At 42.5% G+C, this 20,074-nt stretch overlaps 2 protein-coding genes across 8 annotated transcripts in view; one reads left to right on the top strand and one right to left on the bottom strand.

Annotated features, from left to right (window-relative positions):
• The window catches only part of LOC105686868 (synaptogenesis protein syg-2), a 173,654-nt gene that overhangs the window by 125,636 nt on the left and 27,944 nt on the right, over positions 1-20,074 (top strand). For 5 of the 7 annotated variants that reach the window (XM_048653236.1, XM_048653239.1, XM_048653238.1 and 2 more), the window contains 2 exons: positions 2,688-2,817; positions 18,748-18,956. In XM_048653236.1, coding sequence (XP_048509193.1) covers positions 2,688-2,817; positions 18,748-18,956 — 339 coding nt within the window. Of the gene's footprint in view, positions 1-2,687; positions 2,818-16,552; positions 18,658-18,747; positions 18,957-20,074 lie in introns of those variants that run through there. The other 2 variants (XM_012402068.2, XM_012402067.2) reach the window with 2 other exon arrangements.
• On the bottom strand, positions 12,244-14,983 carry LOC105686870 (UDP-glycosyltransferase UGT5). Its single transcript, XM_012402070.3, has 5 exons — positions 14,125-14,983; positions 13,659-14,029; positions 13,373-13,595; positions 13,066-13,285; positions 12,244-13,001 (listed from the first exon to the last, which is right to left on the bottom strand). Exons 1-5 carry the CDS (start codon positions 14,597-14,599, stop codon positions 12,695-12,697), a joined length of 1,596 nt encoding a protein of 531 aa, XP_012257493.2. The 5' UTR covers positions 14,600-14,983; the 3' UTR covers positions 12,244-12,694.

The raw sequence follows: 20,074 nt of genomic DNA, 5'->3' as shown, positions 1-20,074 counted from the left end.
CGTGACACGCGTGCTCACCTGGGAAAACTGCAAGGGTAAGGTATGTATCGAGTGGCGGTAGGAAATTGTCCTACCGAAATAGGTGGGAAAATTTCCGTGCAGAAAATGGAGTCCTGAATATCGTGAGAAATTGGGGTTGACAAATTCATAGAATTAGGACTATACGCTGATCGATGGAAGAAAAACGGAATTACCACCGATCTGACACCTGAAGGTCCGGAATTGCAATTTCTAATATTTCCATTGCCACTGTTTCCAATTTCATGGCTTAAAAAATTTTCGCAGGTGCTTGACCGTATTTAAAAGATTGATAGATAAAATCTGATCGGATATTGAAATCGGTTTTTGCCGGGTTTTTCTTGCGGAACAGAAATTTGACGGCGCCCTAACTCAAGGTTGGAAAATAAAAGATGATCGCGCACGTAGCCCGGGGGTGAAAATAAAAATAAAAATTGCGAGACCGCTTAAATCTTCGGTCTCTTACAGACGATCCCTATATCCCCATACTGCACTTCTTTTTTGCAGTTTCTACAGGTGCAGATATCCCTCCTATAAAATTCTGCCGGGTACGGATGGATGAATGGAAGTGCTAAAAGTATATTGGATATGGGAATGAGAGCGGAGTACAGAAAATATGAAAAAGGAATGAAAATAAAATTGAAAAATCTCCATGTCGGGATGTGATATCGTCGATCTATATACCTATACACATACGCTTATTTATAAACCATTCCTCAAGTACGTGTACTAAATTCTGGCTGCCCGAACCACCCGGAAGATTAACTGCTCCGGTACCTACCCTGACCTTACTTATAAAAACAGTCCATCCCCCATCTCTTAACGTCGTCTGTTGGAGCATATTTTTGCCGCGTCCAACGCGAGCTTTTAATTTTCAAAATTCAACCTAGGGCTGCGAATTTCGTCACTTTTGTTCCGTTTCATTTTTTTTGTTTTACTTCTTCGTTTCATCTCGAGTGCAGATGCAAAGAAAAAAAAAAAAGAAGAAGAAGATCTTAAATGCTGCGATGAGACACGATGGTTATTTTTGTTCGAATCGAAGTGTTCTTGGTCGGAATATCACGTTCTTCGGTAATACGTCTTTCCGCAGCTTTTATTCCCCGAAGTAAAGTTTGATATTGTTAAGGGTGTCGTTGCAGCAGCAGGGGTTTGTGGGTACGAAGTTGACCGTTTTGCGAAGCCGGTAATTGTCTTTGGAACGAGTTGAAAGACGGTTGTCCATTTCTGTCCTTTCTTATCCTTCGCCCGCATTCGCTGAAAAAGAAACCCTGGAGAAATGTAACTGTATGAACGTGGGATAAACCGAAAGGAAATTATAGAAATGAAAAACTGGTCGGAACCACCACCGAGCGATGGCTGCGAGCTTCGGACGCACACACACCCGTGTACACGTGCCTGTATACCGTTTTGCGGTGTTCGAAATCCTTTGAAACGTGACTCTGATCGTCTATCTGCTCAATCCGATCAACCGGGTCACAAGAGAACCACCAACTTTAACGTCCGAGTAGCACAACCAACTTCCGTATAACCCGATCGTGAATCGTCGTTACTTTGGATAACACTTTGACCATTTATCTGATCCCGGAAAAGATTTTACCGTTTAGGATTGTCGAGACCCAATTTCTCCTGCTCTTTTTATACGGCCAACCCGGAACGCGCCCGAGGGGCGCTCCGAGGCTAATCGTTTCCTTGAGAATTGAGAAGCTCGAATGCTCTGGAATTTGAAAATCACTGGACTTTTTCAATCTGAGTTGGTGAGCTTTTTTAACATGCGCCGCATTCGATTTCATTCGTCGTTTGAATTTTCATCCCGCGTTTTTTTTCTGTTAATTTCACGTCATTATATTTCACACACACGTTGAAAGTTTCTTTCTGCTCTTAAACGCAAAAAGTTGATAATAACTCGATGAATTTCATAGGTAGATTAAATTGGCTTTCAGATTTGAATTCCTGAGCTAATTATACGTGAGATTACTCTTGAAGAACCAAAAAAAAAATTCGATTTTTGGGCAAAAAATAAATCATTGTTTCAATTGGGTTTAATATGATTTTCTTACGTATTTTGACCTCAGGAATTCGAATCTGAAAGAAAATTTGACCTATCTCTGAAATTGACCGAGTTATCGCCAATTTTCAGCTTTTTGGGGTCGAAAAGAAAAAAATTGATTTCTTAGTCTATCTCAATGTAATTTGAGCTCAGGAATCCGAATCTGGAAGAAAAATTGAATTATCTCGAAAAATGACCGAGTTATCACCGAATTATCGCATTTTTTGGCATAAATTTAAGGATATCTCGAAGGGAAAAAATCATAGCTCAATTTGGACAACGGATTCGTGTTCCTGAGGTCAAAATACATAAGAAAAGTGCCATACGATCAATTTTTAAAAATAAAAAAATTTTGCCAAAATTTGAAAAAATCGTAAGGGGTACCCCTTGGAAAAATCTCAAATTTTGACCAAAATTTTTTATTTTTTAAAATTGATCGTATGGCACTTTTCTCATGTATTTTGACCCCAGGAACACGAATACGTTGTCCAAATTGAGCTAGGAATTTTTCCCTTCGAGATATTCTCGAATTTGTACCAAAAAAATGCGAAAAAATGGGGATAACTCGATCAATTTTATGGATAGAGTAATTTGACTGATGATTTTCCAATTTCTGTTTCAGGACCCCCTCTCCAGGCGAGAGCCGTTCTTCGAGGGACCGCCGTGTTGCCCTGTGACCTGACTCCTCCCCAGGACAACGATTCCGCGATCCTTGTCGTTTGGTACAAAAATGACGTCACTCCTATTTACAGGTAAGAAATTTTCAAAATTCACCAGTTCGATTGCGAATTGCTCAACGTTCGAAGATCGGTCGAAAAGCAGAGACGGGTAGCGATAACAACGATAAGAACGGTGATGATAATTGTCGCGCCAACTCGTAAAAGAGAGGAGGATAAAAGTGCGCGAGTGTCTGTTGGGTAATGGAGGTGTACATGCGGGTTGATTGAATGAGATAGAGGTTGTAATAAGGGGAGCGTGTCAACAGGTTATAGTCGTGAACCAGCTCCCGAGTTTGCACGACGAGAGAGTAAGGGATACGGCGGGGTATAGGTACGGGGTGTATAGGTACGTAGGTATAGGGGTGGGCATAAAGCAGCCCTCGCAAAACCGTGCTGTTTATTAGGGCGCATTGTAAGATGATGTGTGGAGGGCAGCCGGAGGGTAGACGTTAGAAGGGTCGCGCACTAGCTACGGCTCGCTTTTATTAAGAGGCAACTGAGGGCAGATGGCTGGTTGCCGCTGTTGCTACTGGTGTTTGCCTTACTTATATACATGCGGCTATAACCTTCGGTTGCGAACCCGCCGCCCGCCAAATTTCACCCGTCATTCTAATGCTCCGTATACCCCCCCCACACACGCGAGCGAGCGTAGGTACGTGCACGTATAAACCTAGCTCAACGTTAGTTCGTTGCTTGTGCCAACCATGGTTATTGCCTCCGGGATGTTCAAGGATAATTACCACCCCGTTCCCTCTCCCAGCCGCGCAGTTATGCACACATGTACAGCGTTACTAGAAAGTCTCAACCGTCGGACCACGATTGTACGGTGAAGTTGGTTCGCACGCACCTGATCGAAGAATGTCGATGCGCGTTCTCTTTGCGTTTCTTTTGAATAATTTTCATTGGTTTTTTTTCCTTACCGATTATTCTTTACCGAGGTGACATTCGTTTCCCTCCGGTTCAGCATTCGCACAGAGCCTCCGACCCTAAAGTGAAGTGAGGCGGAGCGGTAGGATGTGTATTTCATATTTTGGTTTACTCCGGGCGGTGGTTACAGCGGTACCCAGAAGCAATACCGTACCCGTAAGTCACCTACTCGAAACGTGATGAAATTATTAAGGCAACCAATGAAGGAATTAATTGCCAAGGCAATTACAGTTTCCCTTCCCTCTATTCAGCTACTACCGTCAATTACGAGACTTTGACGCTGCGCGTACGTCGCGTGGTTTGATTAATTAGGAGAAGGATAAAATGCGAGCGGAGAGAATAGGGGTGGAAAATATTCAAGATTCGTATCGATTACCTTGTATTCGCGAGGCCTAGTAATTACCATCCAGAGAGCAGTGCCTCGAATAAATTTACTTCGATTTCGATTAGGAAGCGAATCGACGGACAAACTCTGAGACATCTCGGTAAATTCCAAGTCCTACATTTGTATAACGGGTGTCATGAATTTTCGAACGAACTTCATTGTCGTCGCTACCAGAAAGAGCAAAACTTTCGAATGAGGAACCGATAAGATTCTTTCTCCTTAATTTTTTTTTTTTTCCCCTCGAGCAAACACGTAGTGTATATTCGGCAATGTTTCATCCGTAAAAGACAATCAGCTTTCGGGCGAGTAAATAATATATCTGGACGATGACAAACAGCGACAGGTAAGAAGGTCTGTACGCGTATACGTATATTTGTATACCTACACATATGCACATGTACGGATGTAAGAGGGAGGCTGGTGAGGTATTTATAAGAGGAAAGGGAGTGAAATGGAAACACGAAACTGCTTTCTTGGGCGTAAATGTTAAATAAGGAGGTGATGGCCTTGGTAAATAGGATTTGGCACTGTAGAAATTTCCTCTCCACGACGTTAACGTTCATTCGTGCGGGAATTAGAATTATCCTGACGTTGTTTGTTTGTTGTTGTTTTTTTTTCCCCCGCTTTATTTTCAACCTCTGGTTTTCTTTTTCTCATTATTTCTGACGTTGAAGTACGCGTCTGAGTAGAAAAAATACATTCGGAACCGTTTCCTTTTTTGTTCTCTCGGTTATCGGAATATAACGAGAAAAAGATTAAGTGAATGAAAACTGGAGTTGGAAGAAGAAGAAGAAGAAGAAGAAGTAGAGAGGGGGGAAAAAAAGAAGTTCGCTCGCTCTCGCATGCTCCTAAATCAGGTCCTTTAGATATCTTGGCAGATGGTGAGGTAGGTACGTACGTTATATACGTACGTAGGGAATTGAAGAACGTCCAAAAATGCGCTCCTCTTTCTTCCATTTCTCCCTCCTTTTCGCGGTATATACAGAATTTCTTGGTTCACCACCAACACCACCACCGGCTCCCTCGGAAAATTGGAGAACGAATTGAGCGAGCGCTCTCGCAGTTCACTTCCTCTTCTCATCGACGAAAGAACACTCGATATAATACGGCGCACGGTTCAATTTTAGATTTTCAACTACGTTTACCTAACCAAAACTTGATCGTTGCATTATATCTCGGAGAGATATAATTCCGCAGACTTTTTTCCACCGACGTATTGAGGTGTTATGCGCGAATTTCAATTACACTCGAGGTATTCAATGAAAAAAAAAAAAAAAAGAATGAAGAAAGCAAAGGCGAACCACATTGCTCTTCCAATCTGGCTTCCCGGATTATCCTACGATACCGATTATTTTTTTGAACGTCATATCCGAAAGAATAAAATTTAATACGGAGCGTCATAAATTGAGAATAATTTTCTCGAAGCGAAATTTTTTCAGAGAAAATTGTGCCTCTTCAGCGGTTAATCGATATCGGCGTGGTACAACCTGCCGTAGTAAGCAACCCTGATAATTTTCGAGCACGAAATAATCAACCGATACCCGTTCGCCTTGTAATTAATAATTATGACTCGAAAATAAATAGATTAAGAAAAATGTGCAATAATAAAAAAATCAAGCTTTCGATGATTTCGCATCGTCCGTGTATTCGTGACCTTGCAATCGTCATCGGAGCTTAACGTCCGGCCGGGTTTCGGATAAATTCAATCTCTTTCGCGTGCCGTTGTTATACGTCAGTTCTGCCGGATGGATATATTTTTTTTATTCCTCTATCCTCCTCTTTTTCCTAACGAAAATCTCCGATTGATCTCTTCACGTATAGCTGATCCGCCGCGAAGCCTACACTTCGAGGAGTAATGTAGGTCGGTGTACGTATACGTATATCGTACGTATTCGAGAACGGCCGACTTGCAAAGCTGAAGCCAAAGCCGAAGCCAAAGCCGAAGCTAAAGCTGAGACCGCAAGCCACAAACCACAAGCCATTTAAGGCGGCCATGAAACGCCCTGACTAGAACCAACGTCAAAGCTTGCGAGCATAACGCCACCGAAAATTACCAACGGCAAAGACGTCGGAAAGAAAATTGAAGAAGAATATTGCGGCAATCCGAAGGCCGAGTCCGTAACGAGTAGGTCTATCGGTACATTAGCTTTTTTCTCGTTACAGATAATCGGACCTACTCTTGAGTAATTTTTTTCGTTTTTTATCTCTTCGTTCCCTACGCTGATCAACGAGCTTTTATTACTCTCGCCCGGAAACGAACTAATTTAAGTGTGACAGTTTGAAAATGCCATCTTTTCGGTGGATCTCCGACCGGAATGATTGATGCGATTCCTGACCAGATAACACGGGCAATCTTCAAATCGCTCCGCAAACCATCTTTTCAGAGGTTTTTTTTATCTGAAATGAAAAAATTTGAAAAGTGACCTTATAATATATTCAAATCCACTCCGGAGCTTTTTTCCGTTCAAGGAGAAAAAAAAAAAAGAAAGAAAATTGGAGGAAAAAAAAATGATTTACCGACAATCTAACGTACGATCGGTGTAATTATTTCACACGAAACAAGCGACTCTTGGAAAACCCCGTGATCGATACATTCGCGACGTTTTCACCCCGAATTCGAGGCCTAGGTGAAAAATCGCACAAATTACCGATTCGTTATCGCTTATCAGATGACGACCGGCCGTAGCGCAACGCCGCGCAACCTGTCCCCCAGCCACGGTGAAATGTACATATGTACTATGTACGATATGTACTTATCCTTGCGCTCTAGAACGAGGGTTAAATATTTAATCCGGAGTAGTTCAATAAACCTCCCCCTCTGTGTCTGTCCGTACGTACGACGCATACATATACAGTTTCAGAGTTGAATGTGCTAAAGCGGAAAACTACCGGACAACGAAATTTCCGATGATTTGAAGTGGAATTCCTTGAATGAAGACGGATGAAATGTAAAGAAAAACGTTGCAACGTTTTCCGATACTCACTTTAAAGGTGGACGGTTTTTTTTTTTTTTTTTTCTCCTGTTTCTCGAACGATTCCTTTGAACGGATGATAAAGTGTCCTCGTGCGCGCAATTCACCGCGAAATGTTGATATATTCTTCTCGAATATCTTACGGCTATCGGTCTACACGGTCACCGCCATCGTTACCCTCGAAGATTTCACGAACGAGCTTCTCATGCGCCATACTCCGGCGAACACCGCACAGAGATTTTTCGTCGCGTAAATTCAATCAGCTCGGTAGGCTCCTTTTAATTTTTGCATTTACCTCCGAGACGCCCCGTGTAGACGTACAGTAGCTGCCGAGCGAAGCAAACAAGGAAGAGCACCATAGCCAAGGAAGCAACCAACCGGCAGGGAAGTGCTGCAGGCCTGTTTCAGAAACAAGAGAATCGCTAGTTGATACAAACGACCCGTATTGTGGAAACAAGACTATTGTCTCATCTCTACCCCTTTCTCGGCGGAGCTACTCCAGGTATATAGGTCTACACATATGTACAGGGTTGGTTGTTTCGCGTCTGCCTTTACAGAGGATATAACCCGGCCAGACACCTTACCTCGAGATATCCCACCGTACATGCCCTGCACTGCTTCTTCTTTCATGTATTATAAATGTATTTCACACTTAGGTACGATATCTCCTCACACACACCTACTGTACCCGCACCACGTAAACGCCTCCGCATTCCTTATGGTAAAGTTAGCCGGTAGGATCTCGAGACATTCTTGATCACCTCGCGGCGAATATAATGGTGCACAGAATCCAACCTGCAGAATGTACCGCACCATATTTGCTAACATCGCCGATGTACTGCCGGTACGTACGATACATAGACGCACATGAATGAAACAACCTACCGAATGAAGACACATTGCTTTCATTATGAAATACCTTTTCGTTGCCACGGTGCCAACACCGTGTGTGAGGTAGAAAACCATAATCTAGAAAGTGTCGTTGTTGAGAAAAAAATTGACCTTTTTCTCACCGCGATCAGATTTATGGGTAACGTCCACCGTCCGGGCGATTCATTTTCTATAAAAGTTTGACGAGGAAACAAAAATGAAAGAAATCTATATCGTGGAGATTAAAAGACAACGGGAATTGGCTTACACCCACCTACACGTATATACGTCTATTCAATCTTTCCGGAGAACATTCATCTTATTCAAATGCCAAAGTGGATGGGACAGGGTGGGGGACGAAAACGGAAACTAAGTGGACAGACGTCAGTGAGAGAAAAAAAGAGGCGAGGAGAAAGAAGTGAAAGAAAAAAAAAATGACAATGTCGATTCTTTTCTTCGCTATTGTATAAGATAAGTGCGTTACTCGTTCAGAAATACTTGAAACAAGATTATAATTTCGGTATCTACGTTTCAGGGGGATAAATACCAAAAAAAAAAAAAAAAAAATTGGCAAATGAACAAATGAGGATTCACCGATACCCATAAAATTGGAAGAATCCAGAAAACATTTATGTATACATGAATTGAAAGAGACAAGAAAAAAATTTGATAACAACTGCCCGGAAAAAAATGTTCTCTTCTGGTCGATCAATTATTGTACAACGCTCACGATCAGAACGGTGCTATGTAGAAATGAAAAAAGAACGAAAGTAAAAAAAATTGTAACCGAAGTACGGGAAAAATGAAACAAACAAAAAAAAAAAAATACGAAAAACGTACCGTCGTAAAAAATAACAAGCTCGATTCTACCCTTCGTTGTCTCTCTGTGCGCGAGTGCGATAGAGAATTTGTGGAAAAATTTGGGTCTCCGAAATTCGATTATTTCGGGACAGAGGGGGGGGAACGAGGGAAAGAGAAAAAGGAGAGGAGAGAGCAAAAAGAAGAAGAAACGCGGAGAGAGCGAAAGAGAGAGGCGTGGAAAGGGGTGAGAGGAAATGGGGGCAACGGAAAAAAAAACTCCGGAAGTGTTTTCACCCGGAGTAATTTACTGTAGCACCAGATCCCCGTTCGTTTTATTTCCGTAGTACATAGCGGTAGTAGCAGTAGCAGCAGCATCCATCCCCGGCACTCTTCACCTCGATTTCCCACTCAGTCGCCAACCTCCTGCTGCAGCAGCAGCGGCAACGGCAATGTGCCCACCCTTGGCTATTGTTCTCGTCAACGAAAAGGAAATTATTCCATTTGTCGCGCTAAACGAACCCCTTGACCGAGTTCTGCCCCTACCTATATCTATCGAGAACAAAGACGAAGAATGAAAAAAAAAAGAAGAAGGAAAAACGAAGGAAATGAAATGAAATGATATGAAATAACGGTGAAACGGGCTACTAAAATCATAAATATTTTCCTCAAACATCCTCGGTTCCTTCATATCTTTTGGCTTCAGATTTTTCGCTGTATCTAAAATTCATATCGTTCGTTCGCTCTTGGAGAATGAAATAAATTAGCGACAAAATTGCGCCACCGGTACCGTAAAAATATTCATTGGCGAAAAACACAGAGAAAAAAGGAGAAACTAATCAAAAAAAAAAAGAAAAAAAGAAAAAAAGAAAGCAAAACGACTCGTAGAATGGATAACAATTCGCTGACTATCGCGGTGATTGGTAGTACCTAGTATGGATGAATTGCCCGTTTCAACTATTGGCGAAATAAAAGAGAAGATGAAATGAAATAAAAAAAAAGAAGAGGAAAAAGAACGAAGGAAAAAAGAGAAATACAAAACGAACGTGGGATATTTCATTAATGGTTTACAACGAACTTGGTATAGACACACGTGATAATGATGTGAGTCATAACGATGCGAGTTTTGTACCATGAATCGAAATCACTCTGGAAAATTGCCAAACCCCATCATCGCTTCCCCTATCGAAACAGATATCCCGCGCGATAACGGTAGATCGAAAATAATATCGGAAAATTTGAATTCAAGTGGCATTGTTTTATGATGAAATGATCCTTTTTTTTTTTTTTTTTTCTAGTGTTCAGTTCGAATCAAATGTGGGATGTGGGATGAGTTGCGATGTCCAGAATCATTGCAATTCATTTCCGAAAATGTTATTTTTATTTTTTTTTCTAAACCCAGACATTCCGTTCAATGTAGCGAACGCGAAGTTACGCGTTTACCTTCCTCCTGCTATATAATGATCCTTCGCCAGCCGCAAAGGTTTCTGTGCGGCAGCTAGTTTATGATCATGGCGGTCGGTAGTTGATAACCGGTAGACTGACCAACCCCTCATGTAATGCGAATGTTAGAATTTTACTTCAAGCAATTTTACTTCAATCTTGAATCGCTCTCTAGTTCATGTGGTCACTGACGAACGAGACAAAAACGAGATGAAAAAGAGAAACTTGGTGGACTCGCTGAAAAGGTGGCTCCGAGGATAGAATTATTACGAAGAAAAGATCGTTTCACGATTGAATGGTGAATTTGAAGTGATTACGATTCGGATTCCGACGAATCCTTGAGGTATCCGTGAACCAGAATGTTTATTCGAAGCACTCGCTAATTCGCAGTACCTCTTTCGACGAAGTGGAATTGTAAGCCGGATGAATTGACACTCGATCATCGGCTTACACTGCAACTGCGATACAAATCAATAACTCTTGCCGAAAATCCATCTGAAGTGGTGCATCATACACTCGCGCCTGAGATAATTGGCAATTGATGCAGTACGCGGAATAATTTCATCTCAGGAATTATTCCGAGAAGGGTATTGTACACCCTTCTGACAAAAATGTCCTCAACAGTGACGCAATTATCACGTTCCAGTTAATTATAGCCACGTCAGCCATGCGGGCTCGCTAGCATCGCGTTATCCTTAGAAAATAATCCCGTCTGCCTTTGAGGTGAGTTGATCGATTATTATCGAAGCGGACGGTATAAGGTTTAGCGGAGGATTATGATCGCATAACAATAAAAATAGGAAGAAAAAGGAAATCGAATTGGATTCCAAGTAATCTGAGGATTTTGTATTAGGATCACCTGCACCTGCAACGAGGTGAACTAACTCGGAGTTTGCTCAGAGTTGGCGTTTAAACCAAGATTAATGCATTTCTGAATGGCGTTGAACGCCCGGAGGTCGAGCAAACTTTGCGCTCTACATATTGCCCCGTAATCCCAATTAAGTCCAATCAGCGAGTTGTGAGCAGATTATACAGGTGTGCACACGGTGATAATTAATATACCAAAAACTAATTCAATAATGAACTTGAAAAAGAAATAAATCAATCGATGAGATGGAATAAAAATTAATTTCACGCCCGACCTGAAATTATATCCCGTCAAAGTCGCAACTCCAAAGGAAGAAAAAAGGCAGAAAAATCCACTCGATTTCTTGGCTCTCATTGTTTCGCATACGTGCTTTTTTGAGAGGTCGCTAGAGTCCTACGGAAAAGTAAAACAGGAAAATAGAGGAAAGCTTGTAGCGTACAGGAAGGAAGAAGAATGCCAAAGAAAAGTCGGAGCTCATCCGCTGAAGGCAGAAAGCAAACGCTGAGGAAGCAGTTTCCGATTCTAGATTTTTATACATTTAGCGCTCGCTTGAATTCCGCGCGTCTTTTCACCTATGATAACCGATTTTGAAAAGTTTACCCTCCCAATTAAGCAAGGTGAGGAAAAAAGAAAAAAAAAATCCGGGTTTCACGACCACGGTGAACAGACGCATGATGAAAAAGTAATGAAAAAGGGTGATGCTGGATGATGAAATTTTCAGGTTTACCCACCATGGATAGGTTTCTATTTTAAGCCCTAAGAGAATAGGATTCTGGAATTATACCGCACAACCTCAAGGGTACGTCTTAATTAGTTTCAAATATACAACGCGGCGCTAACTATCCTCTAAGTGATATTGTGAACGTCGTAGATTTCGCAGCGGCGCGGCACACGGACTATGAATAAAATATAATCTGGTTACGTAACGGCTCTCCTAGGTTACCTGGATACATCTACCTGCCAAAAGGTTAATAGAGAGAATAGCAAATAAACTTGAAAATTAGCTACTATAGGCATTTGTGGAACAATGGAGTAATTTAACCACCATAAGACGAATGATCGCTTTTTCAAAACAGACTGAAAATTACACCTGTAATCAACGACCGAGTGACTATTGCCAAATACATTAACACCGATGGAATGATACCGAAATTTTTCACGGCCAATCGGTGCATCCCGTCAGTCAAAGATTTTTCTCAGATTGCCCAAGCTTTTTATTTGTAATACTCGTTACACTTGCTGATAATCATTCACGCACGTGTCAAGGTCTCTACTTCGTAATAGGAGAGTTGGAGCACCATCGACGGATTACGTAATCTAAAATGTTCATAGATCACCGCTGTACCGCATGTATGCGTGCGTCAAGTATGACTTTGCCCTACTTCAATATGAGAATTAATTTGTCGATCTTCAGGGAAATGAAAGAAATATGAATACCGAATAAAAGTTGAAGATAACGTTGTAAAATTCACGATAACAAGTGAGACAACCTCATTCCATACTATCGTATTTTTATCGAATCTCTTCAATAACAAAGTTATATCTAGTTGTACAACCTGTCGCGTTATTAATAATTATTAAAGATGATTGAATGAGCGTTGTCCACTGTCGAGTGTGCATTGACAAGAATCATCGCGCTGTTCGAAATTAATTTATTTTTTTGCGTTTCCTTATCTTTTCCTCCGCAGGTTTGACATTACGGAACATTGTGCCCTTGCACAGCTGATATGAGATGAATAGCGCTAAATTTAAAATCAGAAAGAATGCGGCAGTAACAAAAGCAATCATATCCATATCCTGTCGCTTGTACCATGGAAGATCAGCTGCCGTTGAATGCAAATGCGGAGCGCCTTTGTAACGAATTACGTACTCTACCCACCAAATCGCATTTTCCAACGCATTGTGCGACTTGTCGTTCATCAGGGTGCGCGTGTCGATCATCTTTTGCTTGTAACTAGAAATGGCAACAAAGTGATGAGATTCGAGACAAAAATCACGGTGGGCGTTGAACGTGGTACCTTTTGTCACTGGCAACGTCCGTGATGGCTTGTAACATTTCGTCAGCGTCGAGCTTGGTGATTTCCAGTTTCTTTCCTGTGCCTAGTTGAACCATTTTATCGACATTCGAATCTTGATCAGCGAGAACCGGAAGTCCGATCACAGGTACGGCGTTGGTGATGGCCTCTTCTGTGCTCTGAAGACCTCCTTGATAGACGAAAACTTTCAAGTTTGGGTGCGCTGCGGTGAGGTGAAACCACATTTCGTTAGATCCATCAAATTGTTCGAAACTATAATTAGGATTTTCGATAATCTATTGATTAATACCCAGAACAGCCTGCTGCGGTAGCCACTTCATGGTGAAAACATTTTCGGGTTTGCCAGGTAGAAAATCATCTTCATATTTCCACAAGACTTTGTACGGTAGCCTTGAAAATGCGGATTTGATGGCATCCAGTGTTTGATTGGGCATTAAGGCACTTTTAGCGTTGGTGCCAAGGCTCATGTAAACGAAACCGTCCGTGGCATCGTCCATGAATTTTTTCAGATCCTATGACCGAAATAAAAGCCATCTAGAATTACGAATTTGAACGAAGATCGGTCGGACTCTTACTTTTGGCAACTCCTGATCTTGCTTGGCAAGGTGGAGTCCTCCCATCATGATTACGTTCGGTACATACGGTCGAGCAAAGGTGATTGGAAATTGGCAATTAATCAAAACGAGGCTGACGTTGTTCTCGACTTCGGCTATATGTGGAATCCCATTGCCTAAATGTTTCTCGGCGATACCCTGCTGTATGGTCAAGTACTCGTTTCTGTACCAATAGAGATGCCTCCAAGTGGTGAAAAAAGCCTGCAACCTCCGCCAAAAAGACAATTCTCCGCTGACCATAAAGTCAAGTTCCCAATTCATGATGTCGGCCGACAGTATGGGATTTCCGATCGCATAGTGAGCGTTCAAAGGTATATCCAACGACGATATACCTGCGTAAAACGAATGCCGAGTGCTCAGTGTTTTGCGTGATCGTCGTCGAAGCCACTGGAAATTGGGCGAATCTTTTCGAATGATTAAATCTCACCTATCAGAGGTGCGTCGAAACGATGAGCGAGAGTGAAGAGTCCCGGCCAGTAATGCATCTCAACAATGACCAGATCGAATTTTTCGTTACTGTCGGGCGCGTACAACTTTTTCACTTGTGGACAACTGAAAATTCCATCCGTCATGTGGACGAAGACGTCGTGACCGGTGCCGAACCAATCGATCCAGTGAATCCCATTGGCTCGATTTTCGAAATGATTCACCTTGAAATCTTTGTAAGTGAAAGAGACGTCGATCTCGGTGTAGTTTTTCAACGTTGGATCGTTCATGGGGTTCGAAGTTATCACGACGACTTCGTGGCCCGCTTCCTTCAAGCCGATCATAAGTGCGCGAAAAACAACCTGATGACTGATCGAGGGTGCCGGAAATATTCCCAAAATTCTGTAACCATCTCCCACGCGAATAATTCCACCAATTAAACAGATCACTATCAATACGAGCGAGTGTCGTAACATGATTGCACGCGTCAAGTCGATCGAACTATACCAATACTGCAGACGAATGCAACGCTTGAAAAATATCTTATCATGAACTTGACTTCAGAACGCGCACATCTTGAATGACTCGAATATCCGCACCGCTAACAAATCGCTACTGGTGACGATGCCCGAGCGATCATCGCCTCAATTATTCGAGATGAACTTGATTCCACTGTGGTCGACTGACCCATCGTTATTCAGCAATTTTTAAGTGGGGGGATTGAAGCAATCGCTACCTCGCGCTAGGCAAATGATAGTTTGGTGAAGGACGTCGAGTTAATGTGACGCCACAAAATTACCAAACCATGCGTATTATGTTTGTACTTGTATAATGGGGGGGGCCTTTCACTTTTACTACTCACGAAAATAATAACTTTCAGCCGAATCGGTCGAAACCTAATGGATGGTTAGCCCGTGAAATGACGAACAACTCGCGAATGATACTTGAAAAAATTACAAAGTTCAATTACTCCTTAATAACCAGCCGATCCTGGCGAGTTTAATAATCACGTCTACCGTACAAGCCCGAAATCGAATTCGAATGAAAAAATGGAATACGATAAATAATTCGCACGACCAGGGGCAATTTTTGAAAATCGAATCAGTTCTAATTGGATCGGTCGAAATCGAACTTATCTTTCAATTTCGGAACTAAATGAAAAATATTCACTGCGGATATCGCGTTACGTATGAGTTTGAAAACATGGTACTGAATGTTGAATTTGAAAAATTCCGGTGACGAGATAGGGAGCTATGAGTCGGAAGAGCGTTGCAGCTGCAGTAAAAGCTGAGTAGGTGGATCGCAATGAGTGTAGAAGCTCTCGAGGAGGCCTAGTTTGCTGACGTACAACACGGTCATTAATATTCAGTTAGCTCTTATCTGGCAACGTGACAAGAAAATGCATAATTTGAAGCTGCGGAAGGCCGCACAGGAGCGTATAGCTGCTGATGTAGTTATATACCACCTGAAACGAACGTCTGATGTCGTTACCCGTGTCGGTTATAAAATATACACCTATATATATATATATATACATACCCATCATACGTATGAAGTTTGCCATAGCTTGTACCCGGGTGGTCTTGATAGAGAAGCGGGGAGAAAATCAGAAGGTACAGAAACACCAACCCCGTGGGAATTAATTACGGGTACCCGAAGACGTAGGTGGGCGTTCCAGGAGGACTGGCATCCGGAGAGACACCGTTGGAGGGGCATTATTTTCTAAGGACGTACGAGACGTGCGGGCAACACTCCACCTCGTCTATATCAACTAGCGAATTCGGCGCAAAGAACGGTCAAAATGCAAATTCGTCTTAAATTCGGGTCGTTAACGGCAGACGTCCTCGGTAGTTCTTACCGGTAAGGAAAAGGGGGACTTCGGTCGGTCGGTCGGTCTGCTGCTACTACCGCTGCTTTTCGTACCCATCCCCGATTCCAGGGGCCAAACTCGCGACGACTACGGTATACCTCCGGTGGCTACAACACCACCACCACCACCGCCGCCACCTCCTTATATACCTCTCGTAATATTCTACAGCTGTTAAATGAATATGCAAATCTCGTAACGCGCGCTCCAAGTCGTAACACTGCTGACAAACGATCATACTTAACAAACTAGTAGTAGCTACTCCACCCAGAAGCTTATTTTACTCGATTTTCGGATGCCCGCGGTGGAAGGATCCAAAGTTTTTGCGACACTTTCTCGGCTGCGTCACAGTGGACGGACTGCGATTCGGACCGATGTTTCCAGAAACCACCCCCATATAGAATAGAATAGAATTCAGTCGCCAAATACGTGTAACTTCACCAGTGCCCCACTTAATATTCCAGGTCCTTTTCGTACGCGAGCATAGGTGATACACGCCTATAACGACGCGTGTAATATATCGACGACGAGGTCACTATACTCCGATGGGTTTTCAGAGGTCAGAGGTCAGGGATGAAAGGTCAAGGGAAATCGGATTCCTGGAAATCTATCACGTACACCGCACTCGCATTACGCCGACAATTATTCGAAATACGTTTAAAGTTGATCGAGGATTTGAATTTGAAAAAAGTCGTGAAAAATTTCCGGTATCCCGGGATCGGCGAAATTGGAAAATTGGCGCGGATACAGCGCAGCGGCGGTCCGCGGCTCATGTGTATTCCATCTACTGTAATGATCCAGACGCCAATTAACTGGGGATTATTTTATTGATTATCCGTGGGGATGATAGCGTATTTCGTTAATTGTTTCGAATTAGTCAGCCCCGCTGTATATTTATGTTGTACCACGTGTATATTTTAACGACGAGTTGGAACTGTGTATAAGTAGTATAGATTACGAACGCGTTGTATGCATGTGGCGAAGTGGAGTTGGCTGCTTATGTTTTCCTTTGAACTTGCCTAATCTCTACTACGTGCGATACTATCCGACGACTAATGACCCCCTCGACCTTAAAATTTTACTCCGTAAAATGGCGCTCTGCACCTTATTCCACTTTTCGTGCTGGTGCTCTAATGTACGTTCGTTTTCCTTCGAGTATATATCTAGATTCCCTGATATTCGTATAATTGCATATAATTGTCTTTGAAGTTTAGCAAATAAAATATACGAGTACAAAATACATACAAAACAGAGACAAACAGTTTAAAGTGAATTTGTTCGGTAGAAATGACATTTCCAATTAACACTCTTATATTCTGCGCATTTATTGATATTTTTCACGCACACGTATACCTCTGTGTGTACGAGGTACAACTATTCGGGATCAAATTATTCATCCTCTTTTCAACGTTGAAATTACAAAAAAAAAAAAAAAAAAATAGATCGGGATTAAAATCGGAGTTAATATTATAATCGTACGTAGAATACTCTACGGGTGATATGAGATTTTAATTCGTTTCAATCTCGTATTTCTTATTTTTCGTATCCACGCGGTTAATCCAGCGGATTGTAGAGAAGAAAATAAAAAAGGAACAAATATTATATCATCGGATTATACCGAGAATTACATCTTGCGCGATACGTTGTACACGCGTATGTGCAGTATGTGGATATTCAGGAACTCGTTACAGAGAAATAATTGCCTCAAGAATTGATTGGTAATCAAGTATACCAGTTGGAACGGTGGACTGCATGCGGTCCGTTTAAGGTCAAGATGAATTATTTCTATGTTTTATTTATGCATTCGATCGTGACGTGTTCGGATTACAAAACAACTCGCGATGGAGATTCCGTATTACGTAGCTGTGTTGTACGATTATGCAGTTTTCGCATAGACGCAGCATCGCGAATCGCGACGCGCGATGCGCGTTATTCCATCGGAATTCCGGAAATTCCGAGCTCGTGGATTCCAAAGAGTTCCGATCGAACCACGCTCGTGTAAACCCGGCGTCGAAATTATACAAATATTATGTTGCCAAATTCTGACTGTTGATACAAACACCGTTCGATTTCGATCATCGAAGTGTAACGAGGTGATAACCCACAATTTCTTATTCGTGTGCTTCGGGTCAACCGAACTGACGTGAACTGATTATCGGGGGATGCTCCTGTTTTTTTTTTTTTTTGGGGTCTTTTTTTCGATTGGAAAAGCGAAAAATGAAGAACGAGGATATGAAAAAAAATATAGGAAACGCAAAATTCAAAGGGAACGCGTTGATCTTTGATTATTTCGAGGGAGATGAGGGCCGGGGTGAGAAATGGTTGATTTGTCGAAGCACCCGGTAGGTACCGTGTCGGCGTCGGCAAAAGTTGCTGTCGTTATTCGGGGCAATTTAATATCGAGGCTGATGTCGATCGAGCGAACGAGCAGAAAGCAATTACCAGTCTGCAGGCAAACATTGTCAAAATACACCTGCCGCTAAATATCAACGCTGTCTATATACCTATACGTAAACTTGTATCCGTACGTAAATCGAGTGTTGAACCGATGCGAGTGCGACAATTTCAACACCTAGAGACACACGCGCTTTATTTTTTTTCGCCCCTATTTGACCCGAAAGGGGCGAATAAAGCGCAGGAAGAAAAAAAAAAAAAATGTCACCCGAGGTAACATTCGTGGAGCGGAATTGAATTCTTTTTCAACGTTTTTCAACGGGATTACAGTTATTGATACGCTCGTCGTTTTCGTTGTTTCAGTTACGACATGAGGCCGAAGCACTCGGAACAGGCGCCTCATTGGAAGGACACCGAGTACCTGAACGAAAGAGCGATGTTCAGAACGGTGACCGAACCCGCGACGTTGAACATCGACCACGTCGAGGAGAGGGACGAAGGTGATTACAGGTGCAGAGTCGACTTTACAAAAAGTCCGACGAGGAACTCGAGGATCCAATTGACCGTCATAGGTGAGGATTTTCTTTATCGTGAAAATTGTTAGTTCGCTTGGAACGGAAATGTACTTTTCTGGTCTCGCGAAAAAAGAAAGCTCGCGTGTGAAAATTAATCCAAGGGGTGTGTCGCTGACGAAATTCATCCGAGTCGGAAAATTTGGAGTGCGAAATTTCAACTTTCGCTTCCGATATTACGTTCTTGAAATATTCAAGACCCGTATGACTGCCTGTTTATTTTTACGCAGGCTTTTTCCCCTCTCTCTTTCTATTTCCCTGTTATTTCAGGGGAATACTGCGGGATATCTCTAGCTCCTAAGGTGCGTTGATTACTGTTCACTAACCGTGGAGAGAGAGAGAGGGAGAGGGAGAACGCCGGGGGTTTGAGGGTTAGGACTCGGGGGGTGGGGGTCGGGAGTCGGAGGCGCACGCTCCACCACTTTTCCACCACATTAAGTCATGGCACAGGCGGTACCCGTATACACACCGTGCATCATCTACGAGTAAACACACACCTACGATATACGGTGGCGGGTGATATGCCCCCGCAGAATTCTCTTACCCTTCTTCCCCCTCCTCTGCTCTCCCTCCTCGCCCGTCCGACCGTCTGTTTTCCCTCACAGCCTCACTGCGCGTATACGTATCTACTCTGATTCCCTTTTTGCGAATATTTTGGGCATGTGCGTGTGTCAGGTGAACATAATAATATATGTACGTGCACATGTATATATCGCGCATTCCATGCCAAATTATATCTCGCCTCTGACTCGGAACGTTCTAATATTCAAATCCTTGCGAGGAAAAAAGCTCACAGAATCTCGCTCGTGTCTTGATTGTTTTCAAAATTATCTTCTTTTTCCCGTTACGAAAAGAATTTTGAGGGCCGGATTCTTTTGGAAATTGAGCGCGGAACGGCTCATACATTTAAAATATTTTATCAGAAGGTGCCTGAATAGGTATTCCATAAGCACTCGGCATACCGCTTTTGTCGGTAATGGTGGGTAATGCATGTACGGTATATAATCTGCTTTTGCCATGTATGGTAGACGCTTGGCATACTGCAGATCAATCAAACCGCGAACTTGAACGCACTTAAAAGATTGCCCTGAAAGCTTCGCGCTCTTTCGCGCTTGCAA

This window comes from Athalia rosae, chromosome 3 (assembly GCF_917208135.1).
Source record: "Athalia rosae chromosome 3, iyAthRosa1.1, whole genome shotgun sequence".
Taxonomy (NCBI): domain Eukaryota; kingdom Metazoa; phylum Arthropoda; class Insecta; order Hymenoptera; family Athaliidae; genus Athalia; species Athalia rosae.
Note: the sequence above shows the minus strand (reverse complement) of the source record. Positions and strands in the feature narration are given on the sequence as shown.